The 15889-nt window shown below is 42.6% G+C and overlaps 1 protein-coding gene across 2 annotated transcripts in view; it reads right to left on the reverse strand.

The window, feature by feature from the left end:
- The window catches only part of LOC118400908 (calcium/calmodulin-dependent protein kinase type 1D-like), a 51310-nt gene extending 36853 nt beyond the window's left edge, over positions 1–14457 (reverse strand). Inside the window, exon 1 of one of the 2 annotated variants that reach the window (XM_035797913.2) lies at positions 13926–14457. In XM_035797913.2, the coding sequence (XP_035653806.1) occupies positions 13926–14023 (98 nt within the window). In that variant the 5' untranslated portion in view covers positions 14024–14457. The remainder of the gene's footprint in view (positions 1–13925) is intronic. The other variant, XM_035797912.2, reaches the window with a different exon arrangement.
- Positions 14458–15889: the final 1432 nt, after the last annotated feature.

Here is a 15889-nt window from a genome sequence, read left to right on the forward strand (position 1 = left end):
GTGTTCTATTATTACAACCTATGTGTTCTTATTACAACCTATGTGTTCTATTATTACAACCTATGTTCTATTATTACAACCTATGTGTTCTATTATTACAACCTATGTGTTCTATTATTACAACCTATGTGTTCTATTATTACAACCTATGTGTTCTTATTACAACCTGTGTTCTTATTACAACCTGTGTTCTTATTACAACCTGTGTTCTTATTACAACCTGTGTTCTTATTACAACCTGTGTGTTCTTATTACAACCTGTGTTCTCTTATTACAACCTGTGTTTTCTTATTACAACCTGTGTTCTATTATTACAACCTGTGTTCTATTATTACAACCTGTGTTCTTATTACAACCTGTGTGTTCTTATTACAACCTGTGTTCTATTATTACAACCTGTGTTCTATTATTACAACCTATGTGTTCTATTATTACAACCTATGTGTTCATTTGTTCTATAACCTGTTAATTCATATACATTGCCACTGTGATATATAGGCCTAAGGTTAGAGACAATAAGACATAGCGGCATAATAAATTCAACCACACCTTTGAGTCAGAGGAAGGCCCTAAAACTCCAGCCACCCTAGTCATAGACTGTTCTCTCTGCTACCACATGGCAAGCGGTACCGGAGCACCAAGTTGAGGTCCAAAAAGCTTCTTAACAGCTTCAACCCCCGAGCCATAATACTCCTGAACAGCTAATCAAAGGGCTACCCTTGACCCCTCTTTTACACTGCTGCTACTCTGTTTATAATCTATGCAGTCACTTTAACTCTACTTACATGTACATATTACCTTAATTACCTCAACTAACCGGTTCCCTCGCACATAGACTCTGTACCGGTACCCCCTGTATATAGCCTCGCTTGTTATTTTACTGCTGCTGTTAAATTATTACTTTTATTTTTCACTTAACTTGATTTTTTCTTAACTTCTTAAAGCATGGTTGGTTCAGGGCTAAGTATTTGGCGCATGTGACAAATACAATTTGGAATACCTGGAATTCTATCCATGAGCACACTTCCCCAGAATGCCAGTGACCATCAAAGGTGAACATTTGCCCACTGAAGTCGGTTACTGCAGTCAGGTTAAGACCCTGGTGACGATGACGAGTAAACACACAGTTTCATCAGCTGTCCGGTCTCAGACGATCCTGCAGGTGAAGCCAGAGGTCCTGGGCTGGCGTGGTGACACGTGGTCTGCGTTTGTGAGGCCGGTTGGATGTACTGACAAATTCTCTAAAACGACGTTGGAGGCAGCTTATGGTAGATAAACAAACATTCAATTATCTGGCAACAACTCTGGTGGACATTCCTGTAGTCAGAATGCCAATTCAACACTCCACCAAAATTGAGACATCTGTAGCATTGTGTTGTGTGACAAAACTGCACATTTTTGGGGTGGCCTTGTCCCCAGCACAAGGTGCACATGTGTAATGATCCTGCCATTTAATCAGCTTCTTGATATTCCACACCGGTCAGGAGGACTAATTATATTGGCAAAGTAGAAATTCTCCCTGACGGGGATGTAAACAAATTCGTGCACAACATTTGAGAGAAGCTTTTTGTGCATTGGAACATTTCTGGGGTCTTTAATTTCAGCTCATGAAACATGGGACCAACACTTTACATGTTGCACTTATTTTTGTTCAGTGTGAGATATATATATATTTCTCATTCAAAGAGCACACATCAGATGTTTAACACAACTTTTATTCTATTGTAATCAAAATCTAAGCTTATCTATCCTTCTGTTTGTATTGGGAAACCAAATGGATTACACCTGCCTGCCAAACAGTCAATTGAGCTGTAGTAAAGGAACAATATTAGAAAGTAGATGTCAGGGTCCGTGGATCAATAGCAGATTCTCCCTCTCATAGCTATGCATTGCTGAAGGGTAACAAGGAAAAGACTATGGCCTCATCCAGAAGCAGCCCTATTAACCATAAGGACTTCATCTCAATTATTAAAGGATTGAATAGGTATGAGCAACATGGTGGTAGTTCCACATTTCCCTCTGGTAGGCTAGTTGGAATTTCTGGAGAAGCCTGAAATGAAGGAGGGGAAGGAAGAATCTGAGAATCTGGGTCTCTTCCTGTCCCGCACTCCTTTGATAAGTCTATTCTTAATTCCCAAGTAAAGGGTCTAGGCTGAATGAGGGATTGGGAAGAGGAGGAGAGAAGACCGTGCTGTGTGTGTGGGTGCTATAGCTGCAAGGGCTGACTCACCCTGAGTGACCCGACCACGACACCAGCTCAGCAGGCAGCTAGCTGACTGAATACACCACACCGCACACCTGCTGTCTCTGCTTATACACAACACAGCAGGAGCCCCAACCAGGGCCTCTGCTGTGTTGGCATGGGACTGTGTGTGTGTGGGCGTGGAAGAAAGTTTTACAGAACAAAACTGAGCACGACCGAGCTACAGCAGATGTAGGTGGGCAGACAGGCAGGGGCATGGTGAACTGTTATGTAGAGATGACTGGTTTTCAACCTATCGACTGTTCAGACAGTGACTCATGACGACATTCACAGGTAACAATAAAAAGAACAGATGAGGGCATCGTAACCTTCTGCCGTTACGATCGCCCACTCCGTGAATACTGTACGACAGGTTCCAAAAAGTATTTAGTCAGCCACCAATTGTGCAAGTTCTCCCACATACAAAGATGAGAGAGGCCTGTAATTTTCATCATAGGTACACTTCAACTATAATAGACAAAATGAGAAAAAGAATCCAGAAAATCACATATGTAGGATTTTTTATGAATTTATTTGCAAATAATGGTGGAAAATAAATATTTGGTCAATAACAAAAGTTTCTCAATACTTTGTTATATATACCCTTTGATGGCAATGACAGGTCAAACGTTTTCTGTAAGTCTTCACAAGGTTTTCACACACTGTTGCTGGTATTTTGGCCCATTCCTCCATGCAGATCTCCTCTAGAGCAGTGATGTTTTGGGGCTGTTCCTGGGCAACATGGACTTTCAACTCCCTCCAAATATGTTATGGGGTTGAGATCTGGAGACTGGCTAGGCCACTCCAGGACCTTGAAATGCTTCTTACGAAGCCACTCCTTCGTTGCCCGAGCGGTGTGTTTGGGATCATTGTCATGCTGAAAGACCCAGCCACGTTTCATCTTCAATGCCCGTGCTGATGGAAGGAGGTTTTCACTCAAAAACTCACGATACATGGCCCCGTTCATTCTTTCCTTTACACGGATCAGTCGTCCTGGTCCCTTTGCAGAAAAACAGCCCCAAAGCATGTTTCCACCCATGTTTCACAGTAGGTACGGTGTTCTTTGGATGCAACTCAGCATTCTTTGTCCTCCAAACACGACGAGTTGAGTTTTTACCAAAAAGTTCTATTTTGGTTTCATCTGACCATATGACATTCTCCCAATCTTCTTCTGGATCATCCAAATGCTCTCTAGCAAACTTCAGGGGCCTGGACATGTCCTGGCTTAAGCAGGGGGACACGTCCTGCACTGCAGGATTTGAGTCCCTGGTGGCGTAGTGTGTTACTGATGGTAGGCTTTGTTACTTTGGTCCCAGCTCTCTGCAGGTCATTCACTAGGTCCCCCAGTGTGATTCTGGGATTTTTGCTCACCGTTCTTGTGATCATTTTGACCCGACGGGGTGAGATCTTGCGTGGAGCCCCAGATCGAGGGAGGTTATCAGTGGTCTTGTATGTCTTCCATTTCCTAACAATTGCTCCCACAGTCGATTTCTTCAAACCAAGCTGCTTACCTATTGCAGATTCAGTCTTCCCAGCCTGGTGCAGGTCTACAATTTTGTTTCTGGTGTCCTTTGACAGCTCTTTGGTCTTGGCCATAGTGGAGTTTGGAGTGTGACTGTTTGAGGTTGTGGACAGGTGTCTTTTATACTGATAACAAGTTCAAACAGGTGCCATTAATACAGGTAACGAGTGGAGGACAGAGGAGCCTCGTAAAAGAAGAAGTTAAAGGTCTGTGAGAGCCAGAAATCTTGCTTGTTTGTAGGTGACCAAATACTTATTTTCCACCATATTTTGCAAATAAATTCATAAAAATCCTACAACGTGATTTTCTGGATTTTTTTTTCCTCATTTTGTCTGTCATAGTAGAAGTGTACCTATGATGAAAATTACAGGCCTCTCATCTTTTTAAGTGGGAGAACTTGCACAATTGGTGGCTGACTAAATACTTTTTTGCCCCACTGTATATGACTGTGACACATATTACTTCTTAACTGTAACCTAAATTGTGTGTCTTACGTGCCCCCGGAAGCACAATGAATTTCCCCGCCAGGACAATATAGTTGGATGGAACGGAGTGAATTACGTAAGGTCTCTTGGCGTGACCCAAATCAATGTGACTGAGCATTGATGTTTTCAATGGTTGACAATTTGGCCGTTCCTTTCTTTTTCCCAAGCTTGCTTCCCATCTCATAGCTATGCGTTGTTGAAGGGCAACATGTGGAGATTATGGCCTCATCCAGAAGCAGCCTTTCACCTAGATCTTAAAATATTTAACAGGTATGAGCAATACTGTTTCAATTTAACTAGGCAAGTCAGTTAAAAATGTGTTCTTGTGCTAGTTCCACATTTACCTCTGATAGGCTAGTTGGAATTGCTGCCATATTGCTTATACCCAATAACCAATCAAATCTGTTCTGATGTAAATGTGTATGGGCTAGTGGGTAAATTCTAGGGTCGGGGGAAGGGGTTGAAAGTTATTCAGTCAGGGAGACCTGAAGTGAATGAGTGAGAAGGGATGATCCCTTCGGGAAAGCCCGAAGTAGAGGAAGGGAAGAAAGAGGAGGAGAAGAGATAATCTACATCTCTCTGTCCCTGTCACCTCCTTCCTATATCAGTCTATTGTTAATCCCCAAGCAAAGCGTCTAGGCTCAGTGCTGAACAAGGGGTCGGGAGGAAGAGGTGAAAAGACAGCGCTGTGTGTATGTGTGTGCTAAACCTGCCAGGGTTGGCTCACCCTGAGTGAACCGCCTTCTGTCAGCCTGTGACAGCAGCTCAGCAGGCAGCAAGCTCACTGAATACAACACACTACACACACCTGCTGTCTCTGCTTATACACAACACAGCAGGAGCCCCAACCAAAGCCTCTGCTGTGCTGACATGGGACAGTGTGTGTGTGTGTGTTAGAAAAAATAGTTTACAACAGAACAAAACTGAGCACGACCGAGCTCCTGAAGACATTGGTGGGCAGACAGGCAGAGGCATTTTTAATTCATTTCTTTTGTTTTCATTTTAACCTTTAAGTAGGCACTTTCGGTTACTGGCCCAACACTCTAACCACTAGGCTACCTGCCGCCCCCAGGCATGGTGGGCTGTTATGTAGAGATGACTGGTTTTCAACCTACAGACTGTTTAGACAGTGACTCATTTTTTTATTTTTTCACCTTTATTTAACCAGGTAGGCCAGTTGACGTTCTCACGTTCTCATTCACAACTGCGACCTGGCCAAGATAAAGCAAAGCAGTGCGACAAAAACAACAGAGTTAAACAAAACGTACAGTCAATAACTAAATAAAAATATTTAAATCTATGTACAGTGTGTGCAAATGTAGAAGAGTAGGGAGGTAAAGGCAATAAATAGGCCATAGAGGTGAAATTACAATTTAGCATTAATACTGGAGTGATATATGTGCAGATGATGATCTGCAAGTAGAGATACTGGGGGGCAAAAGAGCAAGAGGGTAAGTAATAATATGGGGATGAGGTAGTTGGGTGTGCTACTTACAGATTGACTGTGTACAGGTACAGCGATCGTAAGCTGCTCTGACAGCTGATGCTTAAAGTTATAGAGGGAGATTTAAGACTCCAGCTTCAGAGATTTTGGCAATTCGTTCCAGTCATTGGCAGCAGAACAAATGGAAGGAAAGGAGACCAAAAGAAGTGTTGGCTTTGGGGATGACCAGTGAAATATACCTGCTGGAGAGCGTGCTACAGGTGGGTGTTGCTATGGTGACCAGTGAGCTGAGATAAGGCGGGGCTTTACCTAGCAAAGATTTATAGATGACTTGGAGCCAGTGGGTTTGGCGACGAATATGTAGCGAGGGCCAGCCAACGAGACCATACAGGTCGCAGTGGTGGGTAGTATATGAGGCTTTGGTGATAAAACGGATGGCACTGTGATAGCAAATCGGATGTAGTGTTGGGGGCTGTTGTAAATGACATCGCCAAAGTCAAGGATCGGTAGGATAGTCAGTTTTACAAGGGTATGTTTGCAGCATGAGTGAAGGAGGCTTTGGTGTGAAATAGGAAGCCAATTCTAGATTTAATTTTGGATTGGAGATGCTTAATGTGAGTCTGGAAGGAGAGTTTACAGTCTAACCAGACACCTAGGTATTTGTAGTTGTCCACATATTCTAAGTCAGAACCGTCCAGAGTAGTGATGCTTATCAAGAGGGCGGGTGCGGGCAGCAATTAGTTGAAGAGCATGCATTTAGTTTTACTAGCATTTAAAAGCAGTCACAGGCCGCGGAAGGAGTGTTGTATGGCATTGAAGCTTGTTTGGAGGTTAGGTAACACAGTGTCCAAAGAAGGGCCAGATGTATACAGAATGGTGTCATCTGCGTAGACGTGGATCAGAGAATCACCAGCAGCAAGTGACATTGATATACACAGAAAGGAGTCGGCCCGAGAATTGAACCCTGTGGCACCCCATAGAGACTGCCAGAGGTCCTGACAACAGGTCCTCCGATTTGACACACTGAACTCTATCGGTGAACCAGGCGAGGCAGTCATTTGAGAAACCAAGGCTATTGAGTCTGCCGCTAATAAATGCGGTGATTGACAGAGTCGAAAGCCTTGGCCAAGTTGATGAAGACGGCTGCACAGTACTATTTTTTATTGATGGCGGTCATATTGTTTTGGACCTTGAGCATGGCTGAGGTGCACCCATGACCAGCTCGGAAACCAGATTGCATAGTGGAGAAGGTACGGTGGGATTCGAAATGGTCGGTGAAAGAGGTTGAACAGGCTAGCAATAGGGTTCGCAACAATTTTGGCGTATAATTTTAGAGAGGGTCCAGATCGACTAGCCCAGTTGATTTGTAGGGATCCAGATTTTGCAGCTCTTTCAGATCAGGGGGTGGGAGCCAGGTGGAAAGCATGGCCAGCCGTAGAAAAATGCTTTTTGAAATTCTCGATTATCGTAGATTTATCGGTGGTGACAGAGTTTCCTAGCTTCAGTTCAGTGGGCAGCTGGGAGGTGGCATTATTCTCCATAGACATTAGTGTTCCAAAACTTTTTGGAATCAGCGCTACAAAGATGCACATTACTGTTTGAAAAAGCTAGCCTTAGCTATCCTAACTGACTATGAATATTGGTCCCTCATGATGACACTCACAGGTAACAATAAAAGAGATGAGGGCATTGAAACCTTCTGCCGTTACGATCTTGAATACAACGGGAGCGTGCAAGGAAATATAGTTGAATGGAATGGAGTGAATTACGTAAGGTCTCTTGGTGTGACCCAAGTCAGGGGTTACAATCACACTAAAGCCATGGGTTCAAATCAAGAGGCTGATGGGAACATTGAGCTCCTCTCCTCCCTGATGGTAATGAGAGGCACAGCCTGTACCTCAGGAGGACAGGGTCGAACACGGATCCATATGGGTTTAGGGGGGAGGCCATTAGAGGACATTAAGGGCTTTCACACTGCATGTTCTTTCTTAGCCTTGGGCTAAGCCAAAAAGTGTGCAGACAGAATGTGACTTAGGCTAAAGAGATGTAGCATATTGAGAATGATCTTAGACTCTCAACAACAAATAGGATATGCCGTGATGAAGGAAGTGCTGTGTGTTATCACGCCAAATAGCCAGGAAGTAAACCGAGATTCCAATTATTTCCGGAATTGACTGAATCAAAATGGAATTTACCCCAATCCTGATCCCCATATTGTCTAAGTTTACACAGTTGAATGGAGACCAGCATTGCCAGTTTACTGAAGCTAAGAGTGGCCTACCTCTCCAGCTTGACACCGTTCTCCGAGGGCTGGCCATAAACAGCCCCCGAGAATTCCCTTCTCCGACACAGGCTTCCTACAATACCCGATCAAATGACAGTCTCCCCCAAAAGAAGGAGTGCTGATGCATGTGTTGCTACGAACATTGGAGGAATTAAATAGAAAAAAAACATCTGAAGGTCAAAGGACTTAGTCTCATTTCCTATAAGACACAGCTTATCAATTCAACCTCTATCAAACATGTTGACAGGTTCACTTCACGTTCAAAACACAGCAAAAAACAACAAAAAACGAGTTAGCCGAACCAAATCAAGCTTTATTTATACAGCACATTTCAGACATGAAATGCCAGCAATGTGCTTTACAGTAAAAAAATGTAAATAAAAGCTGAAAAATTTAATACACAAAAATATAAAACAAAAAGAACGGCAGGTTATTCCAGAAGCTGAGGGCATAATAACTAATAGCTGCCTCTCGGTCCTAGACGTTGGGAAAGTTAAAAGGCCAGAGGACCTGAGGGACCTACTGGGTACATACCTTAAAAACATGTCTGACATGTGTTTGAAAATCGGAGCTTCCTGGGTGTCAGACAGGAGACACATCATACTCATCTTCGACATCCTAAACACACAGATTCTGGGGAACTGAACACCAGAGATCTGAAGTGATAATGAAAATGGTACATACGCCCAGAGCGATCTTAAAATCGCCAGGTAACTTAGACGATAGATGAAGTGATAGCAGTGCTTTCATGACTGCTGATGAAGAGGATAACATTACATGCATTGATTGACATTAATGGTTGACTTATTGCCTGGGGAAAGTGACCTGCGCACTGAGCAGTCTCACAAGTTGTGCCTGTTCTAAAGTTGCCCTATGTGGGGCAGGTAATCATTTTTTACTGACAAACAAAATGCAAATAATTCCAGTAGTCTGCTCCAGACATGGCACCAGGATAAAGTGACTAAGGGGGCAGTGGAAAGGGGACAAACATTTTCAGGGTGCTTACATTCGAATGACATTGGATTCTGCTTACATCAAGCTATACCACAATAAACATAAAAGTTCAAATGCCGAGACTCAGAGATCAGAGTACTTTTGAAGTGACAGGTTGGCGTGAAATCTGTAGCCCATATCCACTGCGCTGTATCAGCATAAAACAGGGTCCTTCTAGCAGTCGTAAGAAGAAAGATTCAGCAGGAGGCAGATGTGCAAATGAGTGTTGGATTGATTTACACAGAGCTGGTGTTTAAATATCACTATCATATTTGAAAGTATGTTTTATACCCCTTCAAATTAGTGGATTTGGCCATTTCAGCCACACCCGTTACTGACAAGGGTATAAAATCGAGCACACAGCCATGCAATCTCCACAGACAAACATTGGCAGTAGAATGGCCTTATTGAAAAGCTCAGTGACTTTCAAGGTGGCACAGTCATAGGATGCCACCTTTCCAACAAGTCAGTTCCTACAAATTTCTGCCCTGCTCCAGCTGCCCCAGTCAACTGTAAGAGCTGTTATTGTGAAAGAGAAACATCTAGGAGCAACAACGGCTCAGCTGTGAAGTGGTAGGCCACAGAACAGGACAGCTGAAGCACGTAGTGCCCTGTGCACAAAGCGAGGTCTATATAGAAATGAATGGTTTGTCGAGAGATTGGTGGAAATCTAGTGGAAAGCCTTCCCAGAAGAGTGGAGGCTGTTATGGCAGCCAGGGGGTGGGGGACCAACTCCATATTAATGCCCATGATTTTGGAATGAGATGTTCAACGAGCATGACTTTTGGTCATGTAGTGTGCATGCATGCACGCACACACACACACGTCTGATTTAAGAATGTCAGCATTCAAAAGAAAAAACCTTTCATTAGGCAAAACCTGTCTTAACCAATATGCTACAGATACAACCTCCCTTTGAGTTACCCAAAGGTGAACTAACTAGAACGTCCCCAAACACTTAAATACATTTGGCAACACCTAGTTTTGGCACGTAGGCCAGGTATATGTATGCATGCTACAGTGTGTGCAGTCACACAACATTAAACATGGAGAAACCAGACACACCCTCTCCAAACAAAGACTACAAAGAAATTGACAGTAAACTGGTAAAAGCAATTAAATTAACCAAAAGTTCTTCACAATTGTTGTGCGGTTTTGGAGTTGGAAAAGTGGAGAGACGTGCCTATAGCGCATCTTCGCCACACAACCATACCCTTATTCTGATCAACATTTTAAAAACTGTTTGAGACAACTTCCTCACATATGGGCAGTAACCTCATACATTGTCAGGACGTATCAGTGGTCATTTTCCCTTCAACTGAAATCATTACGGTTCAGTATTTCTAACCACCCCATTAAAAACTCACACTACCCAAACAGACAGCAAGGCAGAATGACATATTCCAAATGAGCACTGGGTACATCATACATAGACTAGAGGTCGGCCGATTAATCGGAATGGCTGATTAATTAGGGCCGATTTCAAGTTTCATAACAATCGGAAATGAGGATATGTTTGGGCGTCGATTTTGCACATTTTTTTTTTTTTAAATAACTAGGTAAGTCAGTTAAGAACACATTCTTATTTTAAATGACGGCCTAGGAACAGTGGGTTACCCGCCTTGTTCAGGGGCAGGACGACAGATGTTTACCTTGTCAGCTCTGGGATTCAATCTTGCAAGTTAACCCATGTTAACTTGTCCAACGCTAACCACCTGCCTCTCATTGCACTCCACGAGGAGACTGACTGCCTGTTACGCGAATGCAGTAAGCCAAGGTAAGTTGCTAGCTAGCATTAAACTTATCTTATAAAAACAATCAATCATAATGACTAGTTAACTACACATGGTTGATGATATTACTAGTTTACCTAGCGTGTCCTGCGCTGCATATAATCGATGCAACGCTGGGGGATGATTTAACAAAAGCTCATTTGCGAGAAAAAAAATCACAATCGTTGCATGACTGTACCTAACCATTAACACCAATGCCTTTCTTAAAATCAATACACAGAAGTATGTATTTTTAAACCTGCATATTTAGCTAAAATAAATCCAGGTTAGCAGGCAATGTTAACCAGGTGAAATTGCATTCATTGCATACTGAGTCAGGGTATATGCAAAAGTTTGGGCAGGCTGGCTCATTGCGAACTAATTTGCCAGAATTTTACGCAATTATGACATAACATTTTAGGTTGTACAATGTAACAAGAATATTTAAACTTACGGATGCCACCCGTTAGATAAAATACCGAACGGTTCCGTATTTCACTGAAATAATAAACGTCTTGTTTTTTAAATGATCGTATCTGGATTCGACCATATTAATGACCAAAGGCTCGTATTTCTGTGTTACACGTTAGAATTAAGTCTATGATTTGATAGAGCAGTCTGACTGAGCGATGGTAGGCAGCAGCAGGCTCGTAAGCATTCATTCAAACAGCACTTTCGTGCGTTTTGCCAGCAGCTCTTCGCAAGCACAGCGCTGTTTATGACTTCAAGCCTATCAGCCTAATGGCTGGTGTAACCGATGTGAAATGTCTAGCTAGTTAGTGGGGTGCGCACTAATAGTGTTTCAAACGTCACTCGCTCTGAGACTTGGAGTAGTTATTCCCCTTACTCTGCAAGGGCCGCGGCTTTTGTGGAGCGATGGGTAACGCTGCTTCGAGTGTGGCTGTTGTCGATGTGTTCCTGGTTCGAGCCCAGGTAGGGGTGAGGAGAGGGGCGGAAGCTACACTGGCAATACTATAGTGCCTATAAGAACATCCAATGGTCAAAGGTATATGAAATAAAAATGGTAGAGAGAAATAGTCCGATAAATACTATATTAACTACAAACTAAAACCTCTTACCTTGGAATATTGAAGTCTCATGTTAAAAGGAACCACCAACTTTCATATGTTCTAAGCAAGGAGCTCAAACGTTAGCTTTTTTACATGGCACATATTGCTCCAACACTTTGTTTTTGCATTATTTAAACCAAATCAAACATTTTATTTTTGAACATTTATTTAAGGCGAAATTGATTTTTATTGATGTATTATATTAAATTAAAATAAGTGTTCATTCAGTATTGTTGGAATTGTCATAATTACAAATAAATTAAAATTGTCCGATTAAATCGGCATCGGCTTTTTTTGATCCTCCAATAAATAAGTATCGGCGTTGAAAAATCATAATCAGTCGACCTCAAATATTGACCAACATGGTATGTTAATTTGGTGAATATAGATTAGTGGAGCAAATGAAGTAACATCATAGCACCAAGGCAGATGAAGATTTTGCCCAGGCCCTAAACACTGTCCACTAACCTTTTGGCAATGCGGGGGTATAAACTTCCCTGCATGGGCCTTTGTTGAAGCAGGTAAGGGAGCATTCTCTGCATAAATGACGCACAGTGGACACGAGTTGTCTCCAGACCCCCCCACCCAGCAGTGACAACTTCCATGCAACACCCATTTTGCGGTACAGTTATTTTCTCTCCAAGCCCGGGGAAAGGGTCACAGCACACCGCTCGGGCATAATCAATTCAGCATCAGTCAGTAAGCAGGCTTCCATCCAATTGGCCACAAGATTTTTTTATGCAAATATTCAAATCTCCCATAAATCAGTGTGATGACGTAGTGCACAAAATGCACTTTTTTCTTACGTACCAAATAAAAAGTTAAGTATTTCCATCACATTTTCAACTCTACTGATAGTTGGTCACAAAAACTGTTGCGTTAAAATACTGACCAGCTCAATTCAGTCTTATGTAGCAACATATTTTTTTTATTTTTACATTGGATAAAAGTATAGCATACACTACAGTTGAGGAACAATGGGAAAATAATTATTTAAAAGTTGATACAGATAGATTTTTTCCCCCAAGCCAACCTGTCAATCATTTGACCTTTTATTATATAGCGACAAACTAAAACTGAGGGGGCACAGGTTTGAACTGAGGGTGCTAAAGCCCCCTTCAGCCCCCTCTTGAAGCCGGGTACAGTCTGTGTTTAGGTGAATTTATCCACTTAACATTTTCGGGACAAGTGATCATAATCTTCTGGCAACCAAAAAAACTATCCCTGACTTTCCCAATGGGCAAGTGCCTTTTCGTGCACAGGAGGCTGAGGGGAGAACAGCTCATCGTAATTGCCGCAACGGGACCAATGGAATGGCATCAAACACCTGGAGACCATGTGTGTGATGTATTTGATACAATTCTACTCATCAAACCCGTTTTCCCCAATTAAGGTCCCACTAACCTCCTGTGCTTTTGTGTTATCATAAATGAAATACGGCATAGACATGATCATAAATCAGCACAAGATTAGAATCTTCTGCATATATTCAATGTTATTGATATTAACGTTGTTTCTGCTTATAGACTCAATTTGATGTACATGAATAAAGAAAACCTCAAGAGAATCTATTCTGTAATCCAGGTGCATTGAGCTGAGGCACCACCTTGGGCAAACGCCATAACCTAACAGAACTAATCTCTGACCAAAATAACCTTCCATTCTATGAGAGATCAATTTAGATGTCGTATTATATACGGTCGTGTCCGATTATCCGTCAAACACCTGCCACCATAGAATATACCAATCATTTACCGTTTTTTGCACGTGCGTCGAATAGTTGCATCCAGAAAGTAACTTTCGATGTCATAAACATTTGTAGGAAATCATAAAAGCATAATTAACATTTGTAAAACATATAATAATTTAAAAAATAATCGCAGGTAGGCTGGCTATTGGTTATCACAATAGCCATATTGTGTATACATCGTTGACAACAGTGGAAATCCGACTGGTTCATCTAATGTGCAATAGAACACGAGGACAATTGCATTTCCGCTACGGTTACATTGTATCACTGCCTTGTCTGTCAAGTAAACCGAGTCGACGACAAAAGTTAAGTGTAAAACACCCTATGGTTCTAGAACGGAGTAGGATAAACCATGTGACTCACGTTCCAAGGACTTCTTTGAACTCGAATACATGCTTGATATCGTCGACATTCTTCTTCCAAGATCCATCCCCGCCCGACTCTCCGTTCTCCCTCGCCATGTCGCCACCAGGGAAGACCGAAGTGATTAGACACACCGTTTTTCACCTCCTTGTGCTGACTCGTGAGGAGATACGCCCCCCCCGTCTAGTGCCGACTGAAGTCGGACTGATATCAGTTTCTTCCTGAGTGTCGCCCAATTCTACCTTGCATCGCTCAGCCAATCCGCACAACCCGCTGCGCCGCCAATGCAAAATGTCTCCTACAGTAACCCTACCACCAATCACACGTAGCAGCCTACCTGCAGGTTATCAGAATAGTCTAATCTCTTTGACGTAATTGAACGAGAGCTTCCTCGTTATCCCGTCTCTTTTTGGTTTCGAGCAATTAATTCTACCTCTTCAGATTCTGTTTAGGCTATGCTACTTGATCGAAAGATGACTCCGGTTGGTTGGTGTGTGTGTGTCTGAACTGAACCGCTATTCTAGTGAGTCACGCTGCCTGCTGGCCGCCCCCTTTGTTGTTACTAATAACGGGGAGTGGGAGGCTGCTCTCTATTGTCCATGTAGCCGGCAGAGTGCGTTGGGATGAGGAGGGGGTAGGCTACGAGTGAACGATTGGTGTTCGCATTGCACCAAATCCATCACCCACTGACTTGCCAAGTTAAATAAAATAAATAAAACATTTAAAAAAGTGTAGTATGTAATGGCTATAGTTGACATGCAAGTGGGCTTTTCCATGAATACAACTATGGTGACAGTAAACTAACTCCTAACAACATGATTGCTGATCCCCCAGCATTGCCTTATGATGCCCTTATAGGCCTGTTCCAACCTACATGGCCTCAGCCAAGCCAAAAGGTGTGTAGCAGTTTTCTGCATGTACAGTATATCCATGTGCCTGGTCCATGTTTTCACATTCAGTAGTCATCCTTCTCTACTATACCATTACATGACAGATACTTTTTATTTCCCCAAAGCAAAAGGGACATCACCATTGCTGTTAGCTGAGATGGTTACATAGAAAACCAATTAAATCTGTTAATTAAAGTGTCAGATTCTGAAGGAAGTGCAATTGGTCTTCTTGTCATTACAATGTGTTAATGAGATGGTGGAGCCTCAACGGTCTGTCTCCCTGGACAGACTGGTTAATCTCGGAGCGGAGCACTGAAGATAACAAATAAATCCTAATGTAGCATCCTTAAGCTTTAGGCCTGACACACCATCCTGACCACTGCACACAGTTTAATAGCCAAACAAGAGAGATCAGGATGGCCGAACAAGTCTACCTGGTCCCTGTCCAAAACACGACCTCTAGCCCCTAAGCCAGGGTTTTGCATATGCACAAAAAGCTTATTTCTCTCAAAATTTGTGCACAAATGTATTTACATCCCTGTTTGTGAGAATTTCTCCTTTGCTAAGATAATCCATTCACCTTACATTTGTGGCATATCAAGAAGCTGATTAAACAGCATGATCAGGTGTACCTTGTGCTGGGGACAAAGGCCAAGCTAACATGTGCAGTTTTGTCATCACACAATGCCACATATATATGTCTTAAGTTGAGGGAGTGTGCAATTGGCATGCTGACTGCATGTATGTCCAGCAGAGCTGTTGCCAGAAAATGTAATGTTAATTTCTAGGGATGCACGATAACGGAATAGGCTGATATTAGCTAAAAATGGCAACATCGGCTCTATGTGTAGTTTAACGCCGACGTGCAAAACCGATGTCAAGGCTGACGTGCATACCTGTATAACGTAGGTAGGATGACGTACTGACGGCACGAAAAAAACAGCGCTGCACGTGCGAAACACAGCATTCCTACCCTTGCCCACAATGTTTGCTGTGTGGATATATTTAAGTTTCAAAAGGAAGATAACAAAAAGGCCATATGCAAAGTTATTCTGCTATTATTTCCCGAGGGGA

Source organism: Oncorhynchus keta, chromosome 22 (genome assembly GCF_023373465.1).
Source record: "Oncorhynchus keta strain PuntledgeMale-10-30-2019 chromosome 22, Oket_V2, whole genome shotgun sequence".
In the NCBI taxonomy this organism is placed as follows: Eukaryota; Metazoa; Chordata; class Actinopteri; order Salmoniformes; family Salmonidae; genus Oncorhynchus; species Oncorhynchus keta.